Raw genomic sequence first — 23,476 nt, 5'->3', positions numbered from 1 at the left:
TTTTAGTGGCTGTGATTCTTATATCACAGCTATAGGTTGACGTTTCATTTTTTTTTTTTTTTTTTTTGTATAATTCCTTTTTTTTTTTCCTGCCCTTTGCCTTCCCTGTGATGTCCACACCTATCAGGTGTGGAAAGGGGGATTTATTGACATACACCAAACACATAATACATACTCATATTGATACACCACATATATTCCTTAAACCATACTCATAGTCAACACTTTATATCACACATCCCAGCTCCCTGATTCAGTTCGCACAGAGACAGTGAGTAGACCTTGGGCCACAATCTCTCCCCCAGACAGCACACTAACGCAGCTGCACTGATACAGCAACATTATCACCTCTGGTGTGCACGTACGACATCGTCATCATGCGATATTCCAAGAGGATATAATCTATGTGCGCACTCTGTTTAAGCGTCTTTCTTCCTGTGCAGCCTCCTGCGTAGAACTAGAGACCCATGCATGTTCAATTGCTGGACACCGCGTTTTCCTGACCTGTGACCTCTGAATAAACTTGCTTAACTTCAACTTGAGAACGACGACTCCTCTCCTTTGATTTCCACCCGCAACACCGTCTATAAAACTAAAGTAGTATCCACACCAACAATATAGTGGTGTGGATATAGCCTATAAGATGGTGGGAAATCAGGAACAGTTAACTAAGCTGCCCTCTTATAGCCTTGAGCTCATATTGTTTTCAGGACCAGATTTAACTGCACTACAGTAAGGAAACTGCTTTATTTACAATATGCATTTAGTTATTTCTCTGTTATATTCAGTGACTTCCTGGCTTCCTATGATTAGATGTAGCCATAAATGACACCGTAAGAAACAAAGCTGAACAGTCGAGGATTTGATGCACATACTGCATCATGTAGATGTTCAGACACATTTAGCATCAGGCACTTTTCTTATTCACACATTTGCTCATCTTTCTATTTTTGTCTTTAAGTCCTAGCCTTGCATTTCACACATCTGATGTGCAACTAAGGTCACAGCCTCCGCACAACAAAATTAACCAGCTCCTGCATGATAAACAGGCAGTGATGCTTCAGAACCCACATCTCCTCATCACACCCTGCCCGACTCCTTGAACAACCATGACGACACTTCCATCACCAAGGTAACGTGGGGACAAGTAACACCACTAATGCTATTTTAGTTTTGAAGATTTAAAGCCACCAGTCCTTTGGCTTCCTTCCCTTTGAAGAGATTTTAGATTTAAAGAACGAAGAAGGAGGTTATTTCTAAAACCTCAAACATTATTATATATATATATTTTTTTTTTTTTCTAGCTCAGAATGACGACACATTATTCGTGTGAGAATATGAAATAGAATCACTGGATGGATGCATAATCACAGTGAAAAGGGCCAATAAATTAGAGTAAAACTGCTACAGAATTATGATCCAAGGTTATCTATCACAATGTCGAATACAAGACAAATACAGTAATAGTTCATAATTAATATTTAATTATCAATTCATCTTCTTTATTTTCGATTAAAGATCCTCAAAAGGAACTTTTCATTATGTCAATTTTGGTTCACACAGCACCTGCATTCAATTTTGAAGTAGTGACAAAAGGATACATGTAGTGAGTTCAGGAAACATACCAAGAAAAAAAACGCAGCCCTCTTTAAGTGTTTTTACTGTGACGATATTAACATAACAAGGACTGCAAACACTGTATCGCTCAGCTCCAAATGCAGACTGAGAGCGATTCCTGTGCGCACGGAGCAGAGGGGGGTCAAAGATCGAAATACTCATCATATTCTTAAAACAATGAAGATACTTTGAACCCATTTGTCAATAAAGACAATCTCCTAACAATATTGGATCTGTATGCATGTCATAGAGTTGGCTGGAATATCAAACAACACCATTACACACTGTTTGCAGGAAGCAGAGCGATGAGGTAATGTATCGTAATTCTGAATCTCATCCATCTTGTGTGTAAAAGACATGGAGCTGGCAAGAAACAGAATTGGGAGTGCTGGTCTGTACAGGTTAGCATTTAACTTAGCGTGTAGCCCCCCCCCCCCCCCCCCCCCCTCTGTTTCAGCTCCCTCCGCCTAGAGGCGTTTCCGGTGTAATAAATAGTTGCCCTGACTTAGGGAATCACTCCCGGCGACAGACATTGAAAATAGTTTATAGAAAGAAAAATGATCTGGGATTGTCTCATTTGCTGTTGTAGTTCATAAAGAGGCAGCAATATTAAAACCAATTAATAACTCATTGTAGGGGATTTAATTATTGAGCCATATGAAAAGTCAAAAATACCCATCACTAAGACACACAGGCAGCAGGTGATCATCAATGGTTTTTACCCCCAAACTCCAGTCTACGACATACTGATATCCAATATAATAATATCATACATGTTAGAAATAATTGTAAGAAAAATACTTAGGATTTTCTTTAAAAACTGGCAGAATTGGCGAAAAATTCCCCGTTGATCACCTAACTGATTATTCAATTAATAGTTTGACTTTCACACAATATTACACCTGTCCACTACAGCTTTGACCCTTTCTGGCTCTTTAAAAACTTTAATACAACTTGATGGTTAAGAGCAAAAACAGACCAAAAAACATGATACACACATGTGCCAAAAAAACGACTAAAACAATAACACAACCAAATACCATAAAACAGCTGTTAAGTTGTGTTGAGTTCAAAATGGCAGTTTATACTATGATGTGACAACATACTTATGTTCATTTAAACTGATCAATTCATTTATTTTGGCAGTAAATTAGTATTCTCTGAAAATTATGATAGAGGCTGTTGTTTCCCTTTATGTTTCTGTGTGACCATAAGGGGGCCAACAAGCTGACCGAACACAGACGACCATGTGGAAACAAAAGAGAAGAGTTCTGGAAGAGACTTTGCCTGATTTGTTTTTGCCGACGTACTCAAGAGGACTGTCTGCCACAGAGTAAAGCCTGCCCATCACAGTATAGTCAGTGTAGTGACTGAGCTGTCCAGTAATAATACATACCCACAGCGTATGTTCTGAGGCCTCACAGCCAAAACACTATCATTCACATTCAGTATAAAAGCAAAAACAAGCCGCTGAGCGTTGAAATGACAGCATTTACACATGACAGGCTCATAGTTTCCCTGCTCCACATGCTATTCAGCACAGGCCTGGACAAGCCCTGCATGTCTGAGGAAGACGAGCCAACCCAGAGAAAGGGTAAGATATGTGGGTCATGCTTTACAACTATTGACTAGCAGAGTGGCAAAAACTGGTTTCTATGCCAGTATTTTTTCCTGAGCACCTGTTGACAGAACCGTTTAGTTCACATGACGCGTTATCTACCCCAACGTTTCAATATCCTCCTTCCAAATTATCATGTTCCTTTTCATTATGTCTAAAGGCATGAAAACATTAGCAGTATGACACATCATGTGTAGCCAAGCCTGTCTGCTAAAACAGTTTCAATTTGGGGTGGGGGGTATTTCCTGATCTTATGAGATAAATCCTGTGAGCAGCAGGAAATGAGTTGTGGTCTCAATCTTTTGCGAGGGGGAAATAATGAATGCAGCAACTTTTCGTGTCAGTGTTGCAACTGTCATGTGAGATGTGATATGTCACCTTGAAATCCAGAAAAAATGATCTGTTCATGTACCCTTTGATTTTAACATGGCGATTAAAATGCCACTAATGCACATGCTGTGTAAACATGCTGTCCACTAATTGTATGTTTTGACAGGACCTTCTCTCCGTAATACCATAATGATACCTCCACTGTCCAGCAACAGAATGCTTGTTAACACAAAATATCTCTTTATGTGGATATACTCATCTTAACATGCTGCGCACAAGGTTTTCAACAAAGCTGCTTCTGTGTCAGTTTTGCAGACTTTCGACTCAAATGGAGCTCAGTAGAGTGCATACCTGACCCAAGGCCCAAAAGTCCCCTGCAACAAATTTCACACACTCAGAGAAATCAGTTCCCTTGCATCAAGATCCATGAATCATTCCTTGGGAAATCAGGGAAAATGTCACACCCCATCAAACAATGTTAAAGAGAGGGAAAACTAATTCCTGGATCTTCTCTGACCCATACCATATCCTTCTATTGGGTTTTGTATAGTAGTTTTGGCATAATCCGACTAACTAGCAGACAAACAAACAACAGGGATTGAAAACACAACCTTCTGGGCTGAAGTGCGTGCTAAACAAGGTGTTAAACAAATCATTGTGTTAGAGGTAAGAGGAACATGAATCAGTCTCAGCTGGGACATCCTGTTGTAAAAAAAAACACGTAAGGACTTACAGCTTTAAACTGACTGACCCAATTCAGTTAAGGTAAATGATCATATGTTGCCCACAAAAACTTAATTTTCAGTTAAATCATGAGACAATCAGGTTTAATAAAACAGCTGAAGTAAAAAAAAATAATTGTTATCCATTGAAATGTTTTAAATAACTAGGATAACTGAAAACTGGTCCAGTCCTCATTCCTGATTGCAGTATGCTGCATGTTAGCATGACTGATGCACCTAATCTAAAACAAAAGTAACACCAGGGAAAATGATTGGTATTGTGATTGATGCTTTTCAGACTTGCTCTATGAGGTTTTAACGACAACAAAATCATTAATTAAACAACGCAAGGCTTATTGCAATGGTCTTGCGATGCGCAATGGATGAGTGAAGGATGTTGGATTAGCCCTCCAACTCTTTGTAGTGAATCAGAGGTGAATCAGGGACTATACTGTCTGAGACCTATGGAGTCACACTCACATGACCCGATGGATGACCCCCTTCCCAGAAAACGCGCGTTACACAAAGCCACCAACATGAGCAAGACCCCTGGCATGAGGACACTGCTGGTGTGTGAGTGTGCAGACAGAAGGCAGCCCCCCTAAAAAAGTCCTGTAGGTCTTCCCACAGTTCCACACACCCTCCATTGTTATGATCTAGGAACAAGACTTTCCACTGATTCTCTCAGCTGTCAGAGCGAAACATCAATATCCTGTTGGACATTAAAGAGGGAACAGACTGAGAGACTTACCGTTAGTGTTTATCGTTACTGACCAACAGAGTTATACAGGAAGAGGAAGACCGACATTCATTTAGATACCAACATGTCTGTATCTCTGTGATAAAGTTCAGCATTTCAACAAAGGTGTTTCATTTTCCACACATTTCCATGAAGAAAAACACTCAAGTGTCACTGCACTGGTTTCAGATTGATAGGATACTTCTTGGTTTTAAAATTAAAACCTTCAGACTTTAAGGCTACATACACACTAATAAGTTTTCATTTGAAAATGGTGTTTTTCCATTAACCATGTGGCATTCTACACTGATAGTCGAGGCTAATGTCAGTTGTTTTCTTCAGAAAGGGGTCAAGTAATATGAACCTGCTGAATCAGCAAAGGCTACATCATGACAGAAAAGACCAAATCAAGAAGTGGTTGTTAGTGTCGATGTCATCGTTTTCCAAACCTCTCGGTTTACAAGCAGATCTGCAATCAGATTTCTAACCCAAGGCCACTTGAGAAAAAAATCCCTTGATCCGTAAAGTGGTCTGGCCATGTATTTTTTTGTACATCCATTCCCTGTATTAGTTAATCAATCAAAAAAATTGTTTTCCTCCAAGAAGAGTATTACATGAACAATAGTGCTCAACATAACAAGATCTATTTCCTTTTTAATCAGGTGTTCGAGTATCGTTTTTTTATACTAATATCGATCGAAGTCTATGATGTTGGTATTGTGATAACTCTTGAGCTAACAATCAGTTCTAATCACAGTAAAAAGACACTGTGTTGATGGACGGGACAGACAGGGGCACGAGGATGTGACAAAAAAAATTCTTCCTCTATCTATTTAAACGTTCAAATTTGACATTCATTCCTGACTCATGACTGAGGACAGTCTCTGTAAATGCCGCCCCACTTCTTTGAGGAAGTGACTGTGCTTACTGCATTTGCTTCCACATGAACACCATAAAGACACAAAAACCACACACTGCTGCAAATCAGTGGAGAGCAGGCCTTTACTTTGACTCCATATTGTTAAGACTACTCACGATGATCCCACAACTGGGACCAACGATACGTCAACATTCTGGTAAATACAAAGCTAGAGCTAGGAGAAGGTTAGCTTAGCTTAGTTTAAAAACTGGGGGAAGTGGGCCAGACTACTTCTTGACCAGGCACAGTCACTGGAGTCTTACTCCTTCTCAGTCAAAAATGAACCACAAAACAAGACATGGACGAGTGAGTCATCCAATCAGTCAGTTGTTTAACTCCTGGCTCCTGCAAACATATTCTATCTGTGGGCAAGATGCTGAACCAGTGAGGAGTTCTAAATATGCACTGTATGAATCTGTTTGTAATGGGAGGCACTTTGAGTGGTTGCTTAAACCAGTTAAGCTCTTAAGAAATACAGAACAGTTCCCATCTAACCATTTCCTACAATGTTGACTATTATTTACGGCACCTTGTATCTTATTAGTGAGCTTTTTACATGTAAAGTTGAACTGAACTTTTATTAACATTTCACCTGTGTCAGACATGTTTCCCCTCACAAAACTGCATTCAGTACTCAATAATGAGCAAAACAATAAACTAATATTTAACAAAAAATGTAATAGTTCTGACCTTATGCTATGACCCGTATAATTGACCTAATCTTGGAGATGCTTCTACACCTTGACATTGTGATTGGATTCCACCTGTCATAACTTCAACTCAGTGGAAATTATCTGGAAAGACACACATCAGCTGTTCGCTCAACTGAACAGACTATGAATATGAGAGCAAAAACCGGGTCAGAGGAACTGCCTGCAGACCTCAGAGACAGGATTGTATGGCGGCGCAGATCTGGGAAAGGCTGGGGAAATCTAGTTTATAGACTTCTTCATGTGTGTTGCTAATCTTCATCCACACTCTGGACTCAGGCATCAAACCCCTTGTCCCCATAGAGCAGGACCACGGATACATGACTGTCGACCACTTCACGCAATGAAAATGAAAATACACTCCAATGCAATGGCATAAGTTGTGTTTTCCACATTAAACCAAAAGCCCATAGACGTAATGACCTGGATCCAGTCTGAGGAAGTTGCTAATCCATCTGATGTTAAAACAAATGCAATGTGAAACCACTGCCTCTCATCTCACTTTAGTCGTTTACTTTCCTGCTTTGCCTCACCTTGAAACTGGCATGGCTTCTGCAAACTTTGTGGTAAGAGGTGTTAGATCCCTTAAGTCAAGTCTGATTATACTCCAACACGACAGCACTCATTTTCTTGTTGGTCTGGTCCTGAGCCAGACTTTAGGCAGCATCTCTTTTTGATTTGATGATGTCTACTGGTTGGTCTTTTGCAAGCGACAACTACATTTAAGGAGAGTGAATGAGGCTGAGCTCAAATCTTGTTTGTCTGTTTATACTGGGGAAATCTGAGGCCAACGAAATGCTTGGATTGGCTGATAAAAAACATTCTGTGAAAACATGACATATTCAGTAGCCTGGATGCCAGTCGAACTTAGCCCCGCCCACAACATTTGAGGTCGGGTGAGTATGACAACGTCAGGCTACATATTCAGTGGATCTGGAATAAATGTCCACGTGTGATGGATAATGTAAGTTTGTAAGTTCCCCAATTCATAAACTGAATTAGCAGGGTTGGATCCAGTAGTGGGGCAGTGCCCAAATCTGATAGGCCATTGAAGTCCTGTCAGTACTATTTTTGTAATAAACTAGTCACTTTCTAACAATACATGACAATTTGTAAAAAAAAAAAAATTGAAGAAGACAATGTGATTGAACATGGAACAATTTTCTAAAGCTATTCAAGTTTGGCTGAAAGCTATAGAGCCAACAGTAAACGCAACAGAATGACGTAAATGTGTATTTACCTAATCAGAAACAGTACATGGATGTTTGAAATGTCATTGGCCCCTCTATGTCAATCGTGGCCCCTTTATGGCCCTTGATTTAGAGGATCTCCTATATCCCCCACTGTGTATCACAGAACCTGACTTAACCTTTTAGTGTGAAAAATGAATGGTGTTGACATTACCTCCAGAAGAGGAGTCGTCATGGTCTGAGCTGAGGTATCCGTCGCTCCTCCTGTCCGGGGTGCTGCATCCGGAGCCCAGGGAGGCTCTGCGCTGAATGTGCGGGAGGGACGGGGACATCTTGCCTTCGTCGCCGGAGTCGAGGTCCCTGCTGAGGCGGACTAGCCGTCGGGGGTCCCGGTGGGAGCCCTGGCCGTCCCTGTGACCGCTCTTAGGTGCCAACAAGTTATTCCTCACGAAATTATCATTCAGCTCCGCGTCCTCGAACTCCTTGTCGCTGCTCTCCTCGTTGTCATTCGGCGGGGGCCCAGGGGCCGCGGGGCCCTTGCTGGCTCTCTGCGGCGGGACCGGGATGGGGACGGGCTTGCCCTTCTTGCCAATGAACCTGCTCCGCTCGTGGCCGAAGGGTCCGTAGATCCCCGCGGTGTTACCTGCAGCCTGGAGCTTCACGCCCCCGTCGCCCTCGTCGTCCCGCCGCAGCGGCTTCCTGACATCCCCCGGGCTGTGGAGGACAAACGAGTTGGAGTTTTCATCTTTGCCCTGGTACTTCTGCACCTCGGCTCTCCTCTGCTGGGACACGGTGGTCTGCAGGTAGATCACCTTGAATTTCTCCTCGGCCAGAGCCTTCTGCAGCCGCTTCAGGTTGGACTTACACGCCTCCAGCTCCGACTCGATGTCCTCCACAGACTTCAGGTCCATGCGAGGCACTTCTCCGTCGGGGAATTCATTCTTCCAGTGTTTGGCGAATTCCTCCTGTTCCCACATGTCTGGGTGTTGACGGCGGGCTGGGAGTCAGCCGCGGTGCGCTGAGGAGACGGTTCTGGAGGAGGAAGCTGGATGTTCCACGTCTTACCTCCGCGACTCTGTATCTGTGTCCAGGGGAAACAGGCTGAAGATACTAACTCTATGTGGCCATCTTTTTCCTCCCACTCAAGCTGTCAGCTGGCGTGTGCTTGTGCGCGGTGAGACGTGCGTGTGATGCACGTAAAACTACTTTGAAAAGTTTCCAGACTTCCTGTGTCGACACATGCTGCCTTTGGGTGCAGCTCGGACAAGTGCGACACACACCTTAAAGCAGGTGCGTTTGAGTTTGGCCGGGAAAAAAACAAATTGCTGAAGGAGCTGTCACATTTGCAAAAAAATCTATTTGAATAAACTTGTCATGAATTTGAAACACCAAACTGTTTATTGCAGCAGAGCTCAGGCAGGAAACAGATCAGTGTCTGAATAGCTTCCGATACAAGCTCAGCCTTTATAATAATACTACTACTAATAATGATAATAATAAACTCTTTACAAACCCAACAGTTCCCACAATTACACTGCCTACTTATTATGCAAATAACTAGGAAATACGACTTGGTTATAAACCTTAACCTCTCCGTTAAAACATAAACAATTACGTTACAGGATATCTCATATTTAAAATTTTAAATTCAAAAACTCCGACAGGATCTGAATGCAACAAGCAGTAGTGAAGTGGAACCCAGTCGATGACAGCTTTTACCACAATAAACACCATCAGGTTCCCCTTGTGCTTAAATCCCTTCATCATGTCATGTGATTTTAATAGTGGTAACCTGCTGTATTATGTAGCTTGTTATTACTTGAGAACTTTGAGTACACAACCACTGGATGACACATTTTATGTAAATATGATATCCAGTGATGGATTGGGTGATTCCTGAATTAGGTTACACAGATCTCTTTTGTGCTATATTTCTTCTTATTTTACACTATGGGCTGAAACCAATAGTGATTCGCCAACTTTCATCATTGCAAAACAGGTCTGCACTGTGGAAGGAGGCCAGAGGCTGTACCACTGTTCCTCCAGATGGTTGTTTCGGTGGTTAGAGAGAGAGAGGGAGGGAGAGAGAGAGAGAGGGAGAGAGTACCTGCCATCAGGCCTCAGCAAAGGAAACAATCACCACACACCACACCACGTCACTGCATTCTAGATGCATGTGTGCAGCTGAAGTGGCCACGTCATAATTAACTGTAAATGCCGACATCCTCACTCTCTTGCTGGGTTTGACGGAGGCTCTTTCATCACTGCGGGAACAAATATTTGATGATACATGTCACTCTTTCTCAGCTTTTGCCACTCACTTGATTTGAGGCACAGAAAAAAAAAGCACTTAGTTTGTTCTAAGTAATTCAGTATTTGTCAATTCAGCAATGGAAATTTACATCTTCCCTTGAAAACTTAAAAAGGTTATTTTTATTTAATATTATCTCCGGCACGCCCGTCTTACTTAAAGCAGTAAACCTAAACCCTGATCAGCTTAATCTCTACAGGATCCACACAGAGGAATCCAGTTGAAAACCTGGTGAGCAGCCAAGCTGTATACTTCCAGTAAAGAAGAGTTGTAATGCAAAAGGGAAAGTTTTCAATACAGACAGAGACAGGAGGATGGAGGCAGAGATGGACACTTGGACCCTAGCCCAGCACTGACAGATTGTTCTCTTAAAAGCTTCCAGTAGCCAAAGGGGATCATTGATCTGCTCTCATCTGAGAGCCCTGATTTGCTTACTGTAATGAAAAGATGACAGGGGCTACGACCAGCCTGTAGGCATGAAACTAAATTACTCCTCATGAGCCTCACATGAAACAGCAGGAGCTGCATAGACGGCAGTTGTCGGTGCAGTTGGCTCGTGGAATGCAGAAAGATGACTCAAGAAGCGGAATAATGTTCGTAATTACGTTTCATATCAGGTTTAGAAGCCTCTTAGCTCAGTGCTGTCTTTGGTTTAAAGATAAAGGTGTGAGCAGGGAAATGTTGCACATCTCACTGCCAAAGTGCTTAAAAAAAATCAAAGATCAAATATGTCTCCATTAAGGTAAAGGAGAGCACCAGGACATACATTCTTCTGCTGAATGTGTCTGCTATGTGATATCTTATACACCACAACTCTCAGCCTCCTTCACTTCTATTTAATCACTCATGTATTTAATTCAGTTGTTGCAAATGAAAAGCAACCAGACATGACCAAAATCTCAGCAGCAATCATGCCCTGAAACAGGCCTCGTCATGTTAGCACCTCTGTGTGTCTTCTATAAACACGGCACAGCGACATACTGAACACATGTCAGGACATTAAACACAACGCAGTGTGCACTGTGTCTACAGCACATTTTGTACCAAGAAGAAACAGAACAATGCTAAAAATATAACAAATTGGAACAAGGTTTGGTTGGGATGGTCAGTGTAATATGTATTTTCATGGTTGTCGTGAATGGACTGTATTCATACAGTGCTTTTCCAGTCTTATCAACCAGTTCAAGTCGCTATCAGCCATTCAGACACATTGACATATATGCATTGGTTTTTCTACTACACACCATTCATACACTGTTGGCACAACAATTTGGAAATCAGTATCTAACCCAAAGACATTTTGAATGTAGACTATAGGTGGTGGGGATCGAACCATCAACCTTTTCCGTCCGCAGAGCCACAGCCGCCCCCTGTACAGACAGAAACTGCATTGAAGGCAGGAAACACCAAATATTTTCTTAATAGTCTACCTAACGACTCCATAATGAGTTTCTATACCGACATTCTCCCCAATGTATGAGCAAGCTAGTGACCTTCTTCTCCAGGTCATTGTGCAGAAGTGAGTCACAACTGGAAAATGTTGATCATAGGTTGTGTGCTGCCCTCTTGTGGCCGCTGGTGGTCCCCTACACAACAAAAACGATCCCAGTATGAAGTCTCCATCCACAAACACACAAAGTATAGCACAGTACTATATTTATTGATCGGATCATTTTCAACAGGATTTTAAGGACAGTGAGGTGGACTAATCATATAAATTGTGCTACCAAAAAGTATTGCTGATGAAAATGAATTACCGTAAAGACAAAAGCGACACACTTTGAGACAACAATGACGTTAAGACATTAGAAAGTACATATGCATACCACGATTCAACGAGTCTAAAGATCACTTAAAACAAATATACAGTACAAGTATATCAAATTACACACAAATATATTACTATAAAACACTTTAAAAACTGCATCCCATTTTGTATAGAGGAACAGGACATATACCGTTTCTTATCAAAAGTATATTTTTGTAATCCAACATGTATAATCTACAATTTCCACTCTTAATTTGTTGTGCAATTTTCTCAGAAATCTACATTAAGGCAGTGATAGGACAGCACCACAGATGCAACCACTAGAGTTACAGGTAGGTAGTATCAAAGGCCACAAACACCCTCCGACAGATGTTACAAATATATTTTCAGAAGAAGACAAACAACGACAGTTTTGGGTCAAAGGTTGCAGGTTATGATCCTTGTTGGCCTTCCTGAGCAGTAGTAGGAAACTTAAAGTGTTGTGTAAAGATTCATAATCCATCAGTGATTAGACCTGGTCTTTAATATCATACAAAACGTAGCTGATGTAATGTAAATATATTTTGAAATAAGAACCGTATCATAAACACTAACCACAACAATACACCAGTCTTCAGATCAAAGACGTTCACAGTGACTCTTTGCAAAGCCTCCACAGGTTCTCTTTGCATAGTTAATTGTTTTTTATGATAGTAAATGCATAAAGAAATGAAATCAGTGTGTAAACGTTGGCATCTAGTCATTAAGTGAGGAAAAGTCTGTCAGTTGCTAACAGAACAAAGTGCAAAATCTACACACAGTTTGTTGCCATGGCTACCACATGTGTTCACGAGCACTGTCAGCAGTTTTCATGCTTTTCTGGTGGCACTTGTTACCAAGGTTTCTCGTCTGGTGGTCACGAAGGCCTGTTGTTTTTCATAATAGGCTGCTTCGTTAATAAAAGTGGGATAGACGGTGCCGGAGCCCTGGTAGTGGATGGTCTTCCCGTCAAACGTTTGGAACATCGGGTCACCGGCGTTCAGCGGCTCCCAGTCACCGTCCTGAAACAACAGCAAGCAAGAATAGTCAACTTTATATTTATATATAAAGGACTTAAACCTTTTTTTTTACAAAGTGCTTTTAAACATTAAAAAACTAAACACATACAGTGCAATTACTAATTTAAACAAGTGAATACAAGAGACAAGGGTTAAAATAAAGTGATAAGACTAGCCCACGTTTCGTTAGAAGCCATTTTATAAAAATGTGTTTTTAAAAAGTAAGAGAGAGTGACTATAGAAATAGAAAAAAGCTTTTCCTATCAATTTATTGAGCAAATTAAAATGAAATCAAGATAAGATGAGAACTTTATTGATCCCACTCCGTGAAATAAACCTAGCGATGTTTTCATGAGTGTATTTCATCTAAATTGGTGAATTGTTGTTTTCTTCACCCTAGAATGGGCCCTTTTTATTTAAATACTTTATATTTACATCTGGAGCGGGTCCTTTCTACGGAGGCCGACATGTTTTGTACAGTAGCCCAAACAAAACACCTTTTGAGTTTTTATGACAACTAAATACTACCACTGGTTCTCTCTCATGTTTGGAAGAGGAGGGTGAGGTGAGGGGCATTCAGCTGCAACAGGCAACTTCGCCACTAGATTTCACTAAACTCTACACACTGAACCTTTAACTTGAGTAAGTTGCACAAACAAAAATACATATAAATATTGTCCGCTAAAGATGTGACTCATATAAACAGGCTCAGCAGATCAGATATATGTCTGAGACAGACAAGGCTGGTATGAATCAGATTTGACTGGTTTTTACCTGCAGATTGGGGTGCACCATGGCAATGATGTTCCCGTTGGCATCTCTGGGGTAGTCGATCCTCTCTAAGACCCGGAAAACTTCCACCGTGCAGGGAGGGAACTCCATTCCTAAAAAAAATACACATTTCCAATATTGTACGTATCCTACAAAATCATGTACATAAGGATAATGCTGAATATATGACATGATATTGTATTTGTGAGCTTGGATAGTGTTTTGGGGATTATCTGGCAGAAGTCACACTGAGTTGATCTGAGTTAGAAGACTGAATATTATTTTAAGCATAAAATAATACCTATGAAAGAAAATGCCATGGAATTAGTTTTAATAAAATAACACTGAACAAAGGACGAGTAACTCAACACTTTTATTCATGAGACTCTGTTTCATGTCAGACTGTAATAGAATTATGTCAGCTGCTGTATACTGATTTGCCTGCTCCTGCACAGAAGCCAAGAGACGGTAGGTGCATTCAGCAACTAATTGTGATTATGCAAATGTGCACGTTGAAGAGATCATTACAAGGCCCAATATTCAAGGTAGAAGTTGCTGTGATTCTCTCCTTATACAGCAATTAGTATGGAAAACATTGTATTCCTGCAGTGCTGTGATGTACACAACAAGAACAGATGCAATAAGAAACTGAGAGTACAAAGACAGTATGTGTGTTGAAATCAGTAAAATCAAAGTTCAAATGGATCCACAATACATATTATTATAATAACATGTGTATGTACAGTTCATTACCAGATACTGTAAATAGCACAAAACTGAGTAGTTTTAGTGACAATTTTTTTATATATTTTATATGCGGCATGATTATGTCATAAAAATTATAAACATAATAAATGGCACGTAGTAAAAGAACAGTATGAAATATAAAGGAAGACACTAATTGTGATTTTTATATGTAAATAATGACAAATTTATATAATGTCATAATAACTATTTTCATCTCATCGTCATCCGCTTGACGAATTGTCATAATAACTATTTTATGAATATATAAATACATTTTATATTATGTTGAACAAATATTGAGGATATTAAAATGATTCAGTTGCTGCTGTGAAGTGTCTGCCTCTTCTTACTAATACTTATTCTTGCATATTTGTCTCTAAGTTAATCAGCTAGTAGATTATAAACTGATACATCTATAATCATTTGTTTAAACTAAATATTCATACTCTGGTAATGTTCGTGGAACAAGAAGTGCAACGCTTTCAAAGTGACCTTATTCAAACTCCAGAACTTTCACAGGAATTGCAGTAGGCGTTTGGCAGAGCTCGGGCATTTATTAAATAGAGGCTCAAATTAGCTTGTAAGTGTTCAACCATTGAGTTGTATTGAGATGCAGGTGGCAGCATAGACTAAGAAGCACTAATGCTCCAATAGTCACCACAGTTTCCCCACTCATCCATACGATTCTTCTCAATAAGTTGTTCTCCGTCTGCTAAATGAGTTGTTTCTTCACGCCGCTCAGCTTTAGAACCCAGGAACACCTGATTCATTGCCATGCCAAAGCTTTCATCCGCACCAGTGTGGCCCAATGACAGAAGATTACAACAAACAGGCAGCCAGACTCTAACGACATGGAAACTGACCAACTCCCAACAAGCAGGCCATTCAGCAGCAGGCCGGTGAGGGGAAACCAACAGGCCGCAGCTCACACTTGGCACACATATGCCTGTTGACGTAAAAAGAGGAAGGAAACGCTGCCTTGCACCTAAACATTACAAAAACGCTGTTCTCGGCCTCAGGGAAAAGTTGAGGCCGAGCGGTGGAGTGATGATGAGCCACAGGCACCTGAGCGTACGTGCATCTGATGAGTCAGGCAAGCGGCCATGGACATTTAGTCACAGAATGTTTCTTAACATGCAGGCTCACTGAGTGTAAACAGCTCATTTTGCATTACATAACAACATTATGAAACATAAGATTTGTCATCTTCCAGTCAAAGTTCTAGAGAAACTGTTTCCTATTTAGTGTGCTTCAGTTTTATCTGCTTTGGCATTAATCCTTAAAAATCAGTTGAATGCCATGTACTGAATGTTCAGATGTGGTTAAAGCTGCTGTGGTGTGTATATCCTACCTTCATTAAACAGTTCGATGAAGTCCAGGGCATGTTTCAGTATCACCCTCATAGCTTCAAAGATGTTACTCCTCAATACACCTTGAGGCTGAGGACCCACCTCCAGACCTGGAATGGAACAATCAGGGAACACAATATTTAAAAAAAAGGAATTATAATCTAAGACAACTGGAAGCATGCTTTTAAAGAACATTTTAAATATGTTGTTCATTGTCCACAGGTGATGCAAATGGGGGGGATCAGGGGAGGCACAGGCCCCTGAATCTGATTATTCAAATGCTCTGTTGAGCTCTGATTACAAAACAATACAAATTAAAAAGTAAAGCAGAATCATTATTCCAGCTGCTGCTTTCATGCAAGATGTATAGAAAAATCGAGAAGCCCAACTGATCTATTAAAGCCTGGGGAAGTTGCATCAAAATTAGCCACTTAAGATTAAAGAGAATCATCCCACACAGAGCAAACTAACGTACTTTGCGAAGGAAAGTGTTTCGGTCGCATTTTTCTGTCTGAACCCATCAAAGCCTGAGAGAAAATTAACGGAGCCTGACCTGAACAGTCGTCTTTCCAGTTTGTTCCCAAGAACCTGACTCAAGCCTAATGCAGTTAAAATAAGCTGCACTGAGTTTGTGTTACCCTGTCGCTCAGACATTTTCTCACTGTGCCGTGATGGCAAAAGTTGGAAACACAGGTAGCCTGTTCCACCACTTAAAAAACATCATGTCGGTGAATATAAGGAGGCAAACCAGCTTGTGGACAACCAGTGCCAGTGCAGCCTGGTGTCACTACAAGCATCGTTTACAACTGATGTACCATACAGGACAAGTAAGAGATGATAAGATATCATATGACAGGAAAGGCTTCTCCTCACCAAACTTGATAATTAAGTAATACTGTGACATAATACTATCATCTACCAAAATGTGAAAAATAATACATATTGCCCACCTCTAGACACACACCAGAGTCAGAAGGTGATAGGAGGTTGGCTTATAATATATTATTAACCTTTATTATTATCATGTATAAAGTACATGTAACAAGTACATAAAGATGGACGGACAAGAAGCAAAACCACTATAAAGATGAAAAAGTGTATGGAAATGTTTTGTTTCATAATCTACACAATTCGACTAGCAGCTATTTATTGATATTTGAATATTAGGATATTCAAATATCCTAAAAAATGTTTGATCTGGTACTCATTCATTGGTAGGAACCAAACTCGAGTCTAAAGACATTTTGTTGTTATGAACTCTTTACTGTGTCCCAATCGTTCCCCCTTCCTCTTCCTTGCCCTCTTTCCCCCTCACCACATCTTCCCCACAGAGATTTGGCTTGACTTGAGAGACTCACCAACAGGGTGCTTGGCCACAGAGCGTGAAGTGGAATACTTTAGAAGAGGATGTTCATTCAGCAGAACAAGACAACTCGCTGGAGCGATGGCTTTCTGGAAAATCAAAACAAACAAAAGCACAAGATCTCAGCTGCAGATAAAAAGTTAAAAAAGAAGAAGACGCTTCAAGACAGTCACATGCTGCACACCAGCCAGCTGACCTGAGCAGACCCGCCTGTGAGTGACTGCTCTAACGTTCTGCTCGACAGAATGGAAAATGTAATCTGCAACAGCTCAATTTGTGAACCAATATGACACAGATGATAAACAAACATGGTTGGCGTGTGCATGAATCAAGTGGTGGACTCTCGGAGCTGCCAGCGGAAAACCAGAAAATACATCTTGATGCACAAAAACATGTTCTGCAGCAAACACTGACGGACTCTGAGTCAGGTCTCTGTCATTAAGCAGGTGACTCTAAAAACTGTAACGTGTACATGGCTCAGTTAAAAGTAGATGTTAAGGATATTTTTCACAGAATCTTTGCCTTAAGACAAGGACATGCCTCGCCATGACACAAGCCTTTAAATCATTGGCGTCTGAGTTTCTGAACAGAGGACTGATTATCTAAACCTTATAGTAAGTGAGTGAGAGAACTCAAAGTCCAGTTCGTTATATGGGCACACGGCTAAGTAATGAGTCATTCAACAACTGACTTTGGTAATGACACACTGAGCCTGTGAGTGTAATGAGGTGAATCTTCTATCATGTTGTAGCTGAGAAGCAGTTTGTGTGTCTGTGCTCCGGTGCTCACAGAAACAGAGAGGGTGCAGTGTTTGGCTCCTCTTTTGCTTACTGGTGTTGCTCTGTTTGCCTTTTGTTGCATATGTTTACGAAAAATAAAAACTCACTCATTATCTATTCACCACTATGCCGATGGAGGGATGGGTTTAGTGTATGTGTCCCCGAAACACTTCAGGAGTCTCATGTTGTGTTGCAGCCTCGGTGTCCTCTACTTCAGACGTAATAAAACAACAGAAAGAAACACAACATGCCTCTACACTGCTTGTGTGGTGTCATCCAAGTGTCCACAAGCCCCGACATTTATATTCCCCTCGAGACGAGGTCATTCACACCAACGAAGTCCACTACCCAACGAAGCAGATGTATCGATGTGAACACGCAGCCTGGGCGTTCCCATGGGCGAGAGTGTGCTGTTAGGCTATCAGAGACATTTAGGCTTAAAAAATGGGGTTAATGACGCTGATTCGGGTCATATATGAATGTCGGTGCTTGCGGTCATTTGGAAGACACAACACAAGCAGTATGGAGGCTTGTTGTTTTTTTCTCAAGAAGGGGCCCTGTTTACTTAAATTGTATTGGATCTGGCTGCAACCCTGTTTACCCCTGAGACTCCAAATGTGGTTTGTAGAGTCAAACACTTCACCCACCCCTCCATCGGCATAGTGGGGAGTAGATAACAAGTGCATTTACATTTGTCTTTGAACTATCCCTTTAACATTGCCCTTTTTCATAATTGTGAAAAAGGGCTATGTTAAAGGGATAGTTCAAAGACAAATGTCACGTTTTACCAGAAATAATTCATGGATCTTGATGAAAAAGAAAGAAAGTTTAAGGAAACTATGTCTCTGAGTGCCCTCCTGGTTTTCATTGGAATACGTCTTATGTACATATAGAAATAAGAATATGTACCATCTGTAAGGAGGCCCTGAACACTTCTGCGGTTGTAAAACAAAAGTAAATAAGGGAGATTAGTGGTTAAAGTGGAAAGAACCAAAGATACAGGCATCCCTCTGGAGTAATTGGATGGCTGATCCTTCAGAAGAGCTTGTTCAACACTAAACAGATCATTCCACTATTTACACAGATTGACTGAAGCTCTCCAGGGGCTTGAGCTTCTTGAAGTAATGACCCAGAAACCAGAAAGAGGAAACTTTCTCTCATTTTCTCACACAGATGCTATTGAAAAGACTTAAGTCTCTTGACAGACAGTATCTGTTTACATCAGGGTTGTTTTCAGGAAAGCTACTATTTCAGGTGTTCCGCCCTGAATACCTGCAGCACACAGGTGTAATGTTAAAAAACTAAATCCCAGCGTGCTCCTCAGTGCTGTCACCTTGATGTAGTTCATCATCTGCAGAATGAAGTGGTCTTTGGAGCTTTCCAGGATCAGGGTGCAGCCCATGTTTGATGTTGTGTTGTGGAGGTCAAAGATGACATCGTAGGCCTCCGGGCTTCCTTTGGGTCCGAATATCCTGTTGATCTCCTGGGCTCTCTGCACCTCGTAGGGCAAATCACCTCCTCCGGGGGCACTGCATGACACGCACATGCACACACACACTCTCATTAGAAAGCAGTCAGCCGTGAGCACATTAACCTCTTATCAGACAATCCAGCTGAAGGAACAATGATGATGAAAGCTGTGAAGCATGTTAATGATTCAACACAAAGATGTCTATTCATCCTACGTGCCCAGTAACACTTTCGCCTCCGTTAACCACAGCGGAAAATCCTCTGTAATTAACAACCTACAAGTTAACACAGCCACTGTAGTGAATGTATATGGTTTAACTTGTTATTGTAGAGTATCACCGTCGAGTCTTTGCAGGAACACAAAGGCCGGATTTAGCAGAACAGTGGCCTCCCTTTGTGAGTGTTCAGAAGAAATGTAATCCACTTCTCCAGGCAATGGTTGCACTGAGGGATCTTTGAGGACTTTTGTTTTGTCCACCACAGTAAACCCCGTTTTTTTCCCCACCAGACAGTCAATTTGAAAAGAGAATGAGAGCTGCCCCCTTTTTTCCTCCGAGCTCTTTTCAAAGCATTTGAACATAACCACCAGTCTAGGACGTTCTCCAAGCTACTGCAGAACAGCCACCTCTGCTGTGCACATTGTCTCGCCTCCCTCACATTTGCCCTTTAGACCCCGTTTTCAGCAAATATCTGGTATCGTCTGGACATCAGTACACAAGCGCAGTGTGAGCTCAGCTGATAGAGTGAACACATTTGAGCTGAAGGAAGTGACACTGTGGGCTGTTTTTAGAAAGAATCTACAAGTTGTTAATCTTCTTATATGTTGCCTTCAGAAAGGCCAAGCAGTTCATATAAACTGAGGAGTGCCAAGAAGATAAAAACACTGAACGTTTTCACGATGAGGATGTAACAGTACTTTCAGCTTATAGTCACTTCTTTGAAATACTGAATCTATCGCAAGAATTCCTGTTATAATATTATTAAGTACAGTTAGTGTTGTTTCAGTTTATACTCACCAGTGGGGCAAAAAGTATTCAAGGTTCTTAAAAAAGCCTTTTTCTAATACTTAAATAAATAAATTTGTTACACATGTCCGTTTTGTTATTTGATTGTAATTGTTTTTATGCTGAGTGTTATTGTTTTATTTCTGTTTTATTTTATTCCCTGATCTTCTTTGAAAGGTGCTGTATAAATAATCTATTATTAGTATCATTGTTGTTGCTATTAAGTGAAATGATACCATCACTGCGCAATAAAAATTACTCCAGTCAAAGTATGCTTAAATTACTCATTACTGTTGTTACAAATATTATGGAGACTTGCCCCTGTCATGATTTTATAAGTATAACTTGACTGTTATAGTTTATATATTTACATAATAAAGTGATGTCATTGGTAAATGTCATACTACAGTACAGCTACAGTAGAGTTTGGTACTCTGATATTTAAAAGATATCATATTAAGTAAAGCATTTGTTTGTTAGCGGAACAACACCAAAACTACTCAACCGTGTTCCGTGAAGGTTTGTGGAGGGGTGAGTTATGGCTGAAGGAGGAACCCTTCATTTTGGTGCAGATCAAGACATTTTCTTAGGGCATTTTACTTTTAATTGATTTCTCTGAGAATAACTCATGGATCCTGGTTTTAAAAATCATACATGTTTAGGGGATTGATGTTTATGACTGTGTGCAGCTCGGTGCAGATCCAAATGTAAATCTAGCTCTATACAGAATTAACATGTGGTTTCATTTGGGGACTGCCCTGGGGGAGCTATTTGATCTACTGAGTGCCATTCCAGTTGTTGATGTTTTAATACATTAGAATTAGAAAGTAATTGGTCAAGTTGGTGCTAACTAAACTAAAATACAGAACAGTTTGGTACTTTAATATTTAAGAAATAAAAATATTTAGCAAACTGATGTTACTCTTAGCGTTTATAACGGGACAAGAAAATTTACTAAAATCCCTAAGGTCCACACTACAATATATACCCATAATATGAGAATCAATTAGACTAAAACATGTTAATAAGACTATAGTAAACAGTAAATGCACCCCCCCCCCAAGCACACACACGATAATAACCTTGGGAATGTTATGAAGTAATGATTGATTATGACTATACAATTGGTCGTGTTGTTATCCACCCACATTATAGGCTGCTGCGTTTGTGTGTGTTTGTGTGTGTGGTTCCTGCAAACTGCCTGGTCTATATGAGCCATCTTTTGCGTAAGACTTAATGTCCACTATAGCGCACACCAAAGCGAAGGGACAGGACAGTAAAAAAAAAAAGCAATCGCCTTAAATCACTTGCAGCTCGGTCACGTTCCACTCACGTTTTTCCCGCTGGCTGACAGTCAGCTGGAGTCTGTGGGCAGGGGGGGACGCTCTGCTCGGCTCTGATTGGCTGGGAGGTGCGGGGTAAGGGGAGGGGGGCTGAGAGGACATGGCTGATGGTAAACACGCACACTGTCCTCTAACTGTGGGACAATAACAGGAGCATGGACGCTGCTCTGCTGTGGGACATGAAGACTGGAGTGGTTCCATTCACTATTCCACTGTAATAGATGTCACCAGCGCCTGTCATCTGTGTGGCTGCCTGTCGTTCAACGTCTCATGTGGGACCAGATGTCCTCAACACACACTGTGATGTTCGTTTGTCTCACACATCTCACACGTGTGCAATCGTGCCAGTAATGTTATATAATGGCCGTATTAACATTTCCACGACGGTAGATCTTCATGGATCCAAGTCGTGCCACCTTGAATGGACCCCAAAGGTCATAATAACCAATGTACATCAACAACAACACAATGTGTGTTATTCCTGAGTGAGATCTGTGAAATATAATGACACTCAGTTTGACCGAGCTTCCATTCAGCTTGTATGACACCAGGCAGGCACAAAAAAAAACAAAAAACACAATGTCACACAACGTGTAGAAACGTCAAAGTGGTGTGTCTCTTCTCCTCCAACACAAATACAATGTCAGTCTATTTGATGGAGCTGTTCCATTTGAGAGATTCCTTTCAGTGTGTATGACTACACGCAGCGTCAACAACAATAGTAACAACAACGACACAACGGCACACAATGTACAGTCTCATATCCCCTGCCTCTCAGACCCCAGATCAGTGAAATCTAATGACAGCCAGTTTGATGGAGCTTCCACTCAGCGTGTATGACAACAGGCAGGATCAACAACAACAACACGATATCACACAATGTGTAGACACGTTACAATGGTGTGTCTCTTCTTCTCCAACACAAATCAGTGAAATCCAACGTCAGTCGGTAGTTCAATGTCTGATGGAGATTTCCCATGAGAAACTTTACATTCAACATGTATGATAACAAGAAGAACAGCAGCGGGGGCGGCGGCGGCCCCGTGTCCCGCGGGGGTTTACCTGAGGTTCTCCGGGGTGAAGGCTCGGTTCAGGTCCGTGTCCACGTACCGGGTGCACTTCTCCACGGCCCGCGGGTTGGTGATGAAGGGTTTGGCTTCCACCCTCTTCCTCTGGATCTCGGCGCCGTTCTTCACCCACAGGTTCACGAGCGTCACGCCGGACATCTCGTTGCCGTGCGTGCCGCCGAATATCGCCACCCTCCGGGCCTCGTCGAAGCGCGCGCCGTTGTTGCGGGAGGACATGGTGACGAAGACGAAGGTGAGAGATGATAGGAGAAGAAGAGTGCGGGCTGGAGGTGGAGGTGCTGCCGCTCCCGCTGGAGGAAAACTTTCAGTCTTGGCAGCTTCGCACACTCACGGTTTAAATGCCTGCTGTGGCGGCTGCGCGCTTACGTAACGTGCCCTCTGGCTCGCCGTGCTCAGTCACCGTGCGTGAAACGCGCTGAGTCGGACCCCGCATCTCCACTGAGCGCGTGAACCGTAAAGAACCGTAAAGAACCGTAAGAACCGAGACTCCGAACCAGCTCTCGTTGTTTACCTGTTTACCAAGATATCAACTACACACTTCCGGCCCCTTCTTCCAAAATAAACTATTTTTATTATGAGTTCCATACCGGAGAGGATTATC

The 23,476-nt window shown here is 41.5% G+C and overlaps 2 protein-coding genes across 2 annotated transcripts in view; both read right to left on the bottom strand.

The window, feature by feature from the left end:
• abr (ABR activator of RhoGEF and GTPase) overlaps positions 1-9,108 on the bottom strand; it is a 139,091-nt gene extending 129,983 nt beyond the window's left edge. The window contains exon 1 of the mRNA XM_053440916.1: positions 8,060-9,108. Within this exon, the coding sequence (XP_053296891.1) occupies positions 8,060-8,822 (763 nt within the window). The 5' untranslated portion in view covers positions 8,823-9,108. The remainder of the gene's footprint in view (positions 1-8,059) is intronic.
• A 2,687-nt stretch (positions 9,109-11,795) lies between these two features.
• aspa (aspartoacylase) lies at positions 11,796-23,473 on the bottom strand. The gene is made up of 6 exons (XM_053441224.1): positions 22,850-23,473; positions 19,304-19,499; positions 17,187-17,280; positions 15,831-15,938; positions 13,736-13,845; positions 11,796-12,964 (listed from the first exon to the last, which is right to left on the bottom strand). The coding sequence occupies exons 1-6, from the start codon at positions 23,089-23,091 to the stop codon at positions 12,773-12,775; spliced, it is 942 nt and encodes a 313-aa protein (XP_053297199.1). The 5' UTR covers positions 23,092-23,473; the 3' UTR covers positions 11,796-12,772.
• Positions 23,474-23,476: the final 3 nt, after the last annotated feature.

Source organism: Pleuronectes platessa, chromosome 15 (assembly GCF_947347685.1).
Source record: "Pleuronectes platessa chromosome 15, fPlePla1.1, whole genome shotgun sequence".
Lineage (NCBI taxonomy): Eukaryota > Metazoa > Chordata > Actinopteri > Pleuronectiformes > Pleuronectidae > Pleuronectes > Pleuronectes platessa.
Note: the sequence above shows the minus strand (reverse complement) of the source record. Positions and strands in the feature narration are given on the sequence as shown.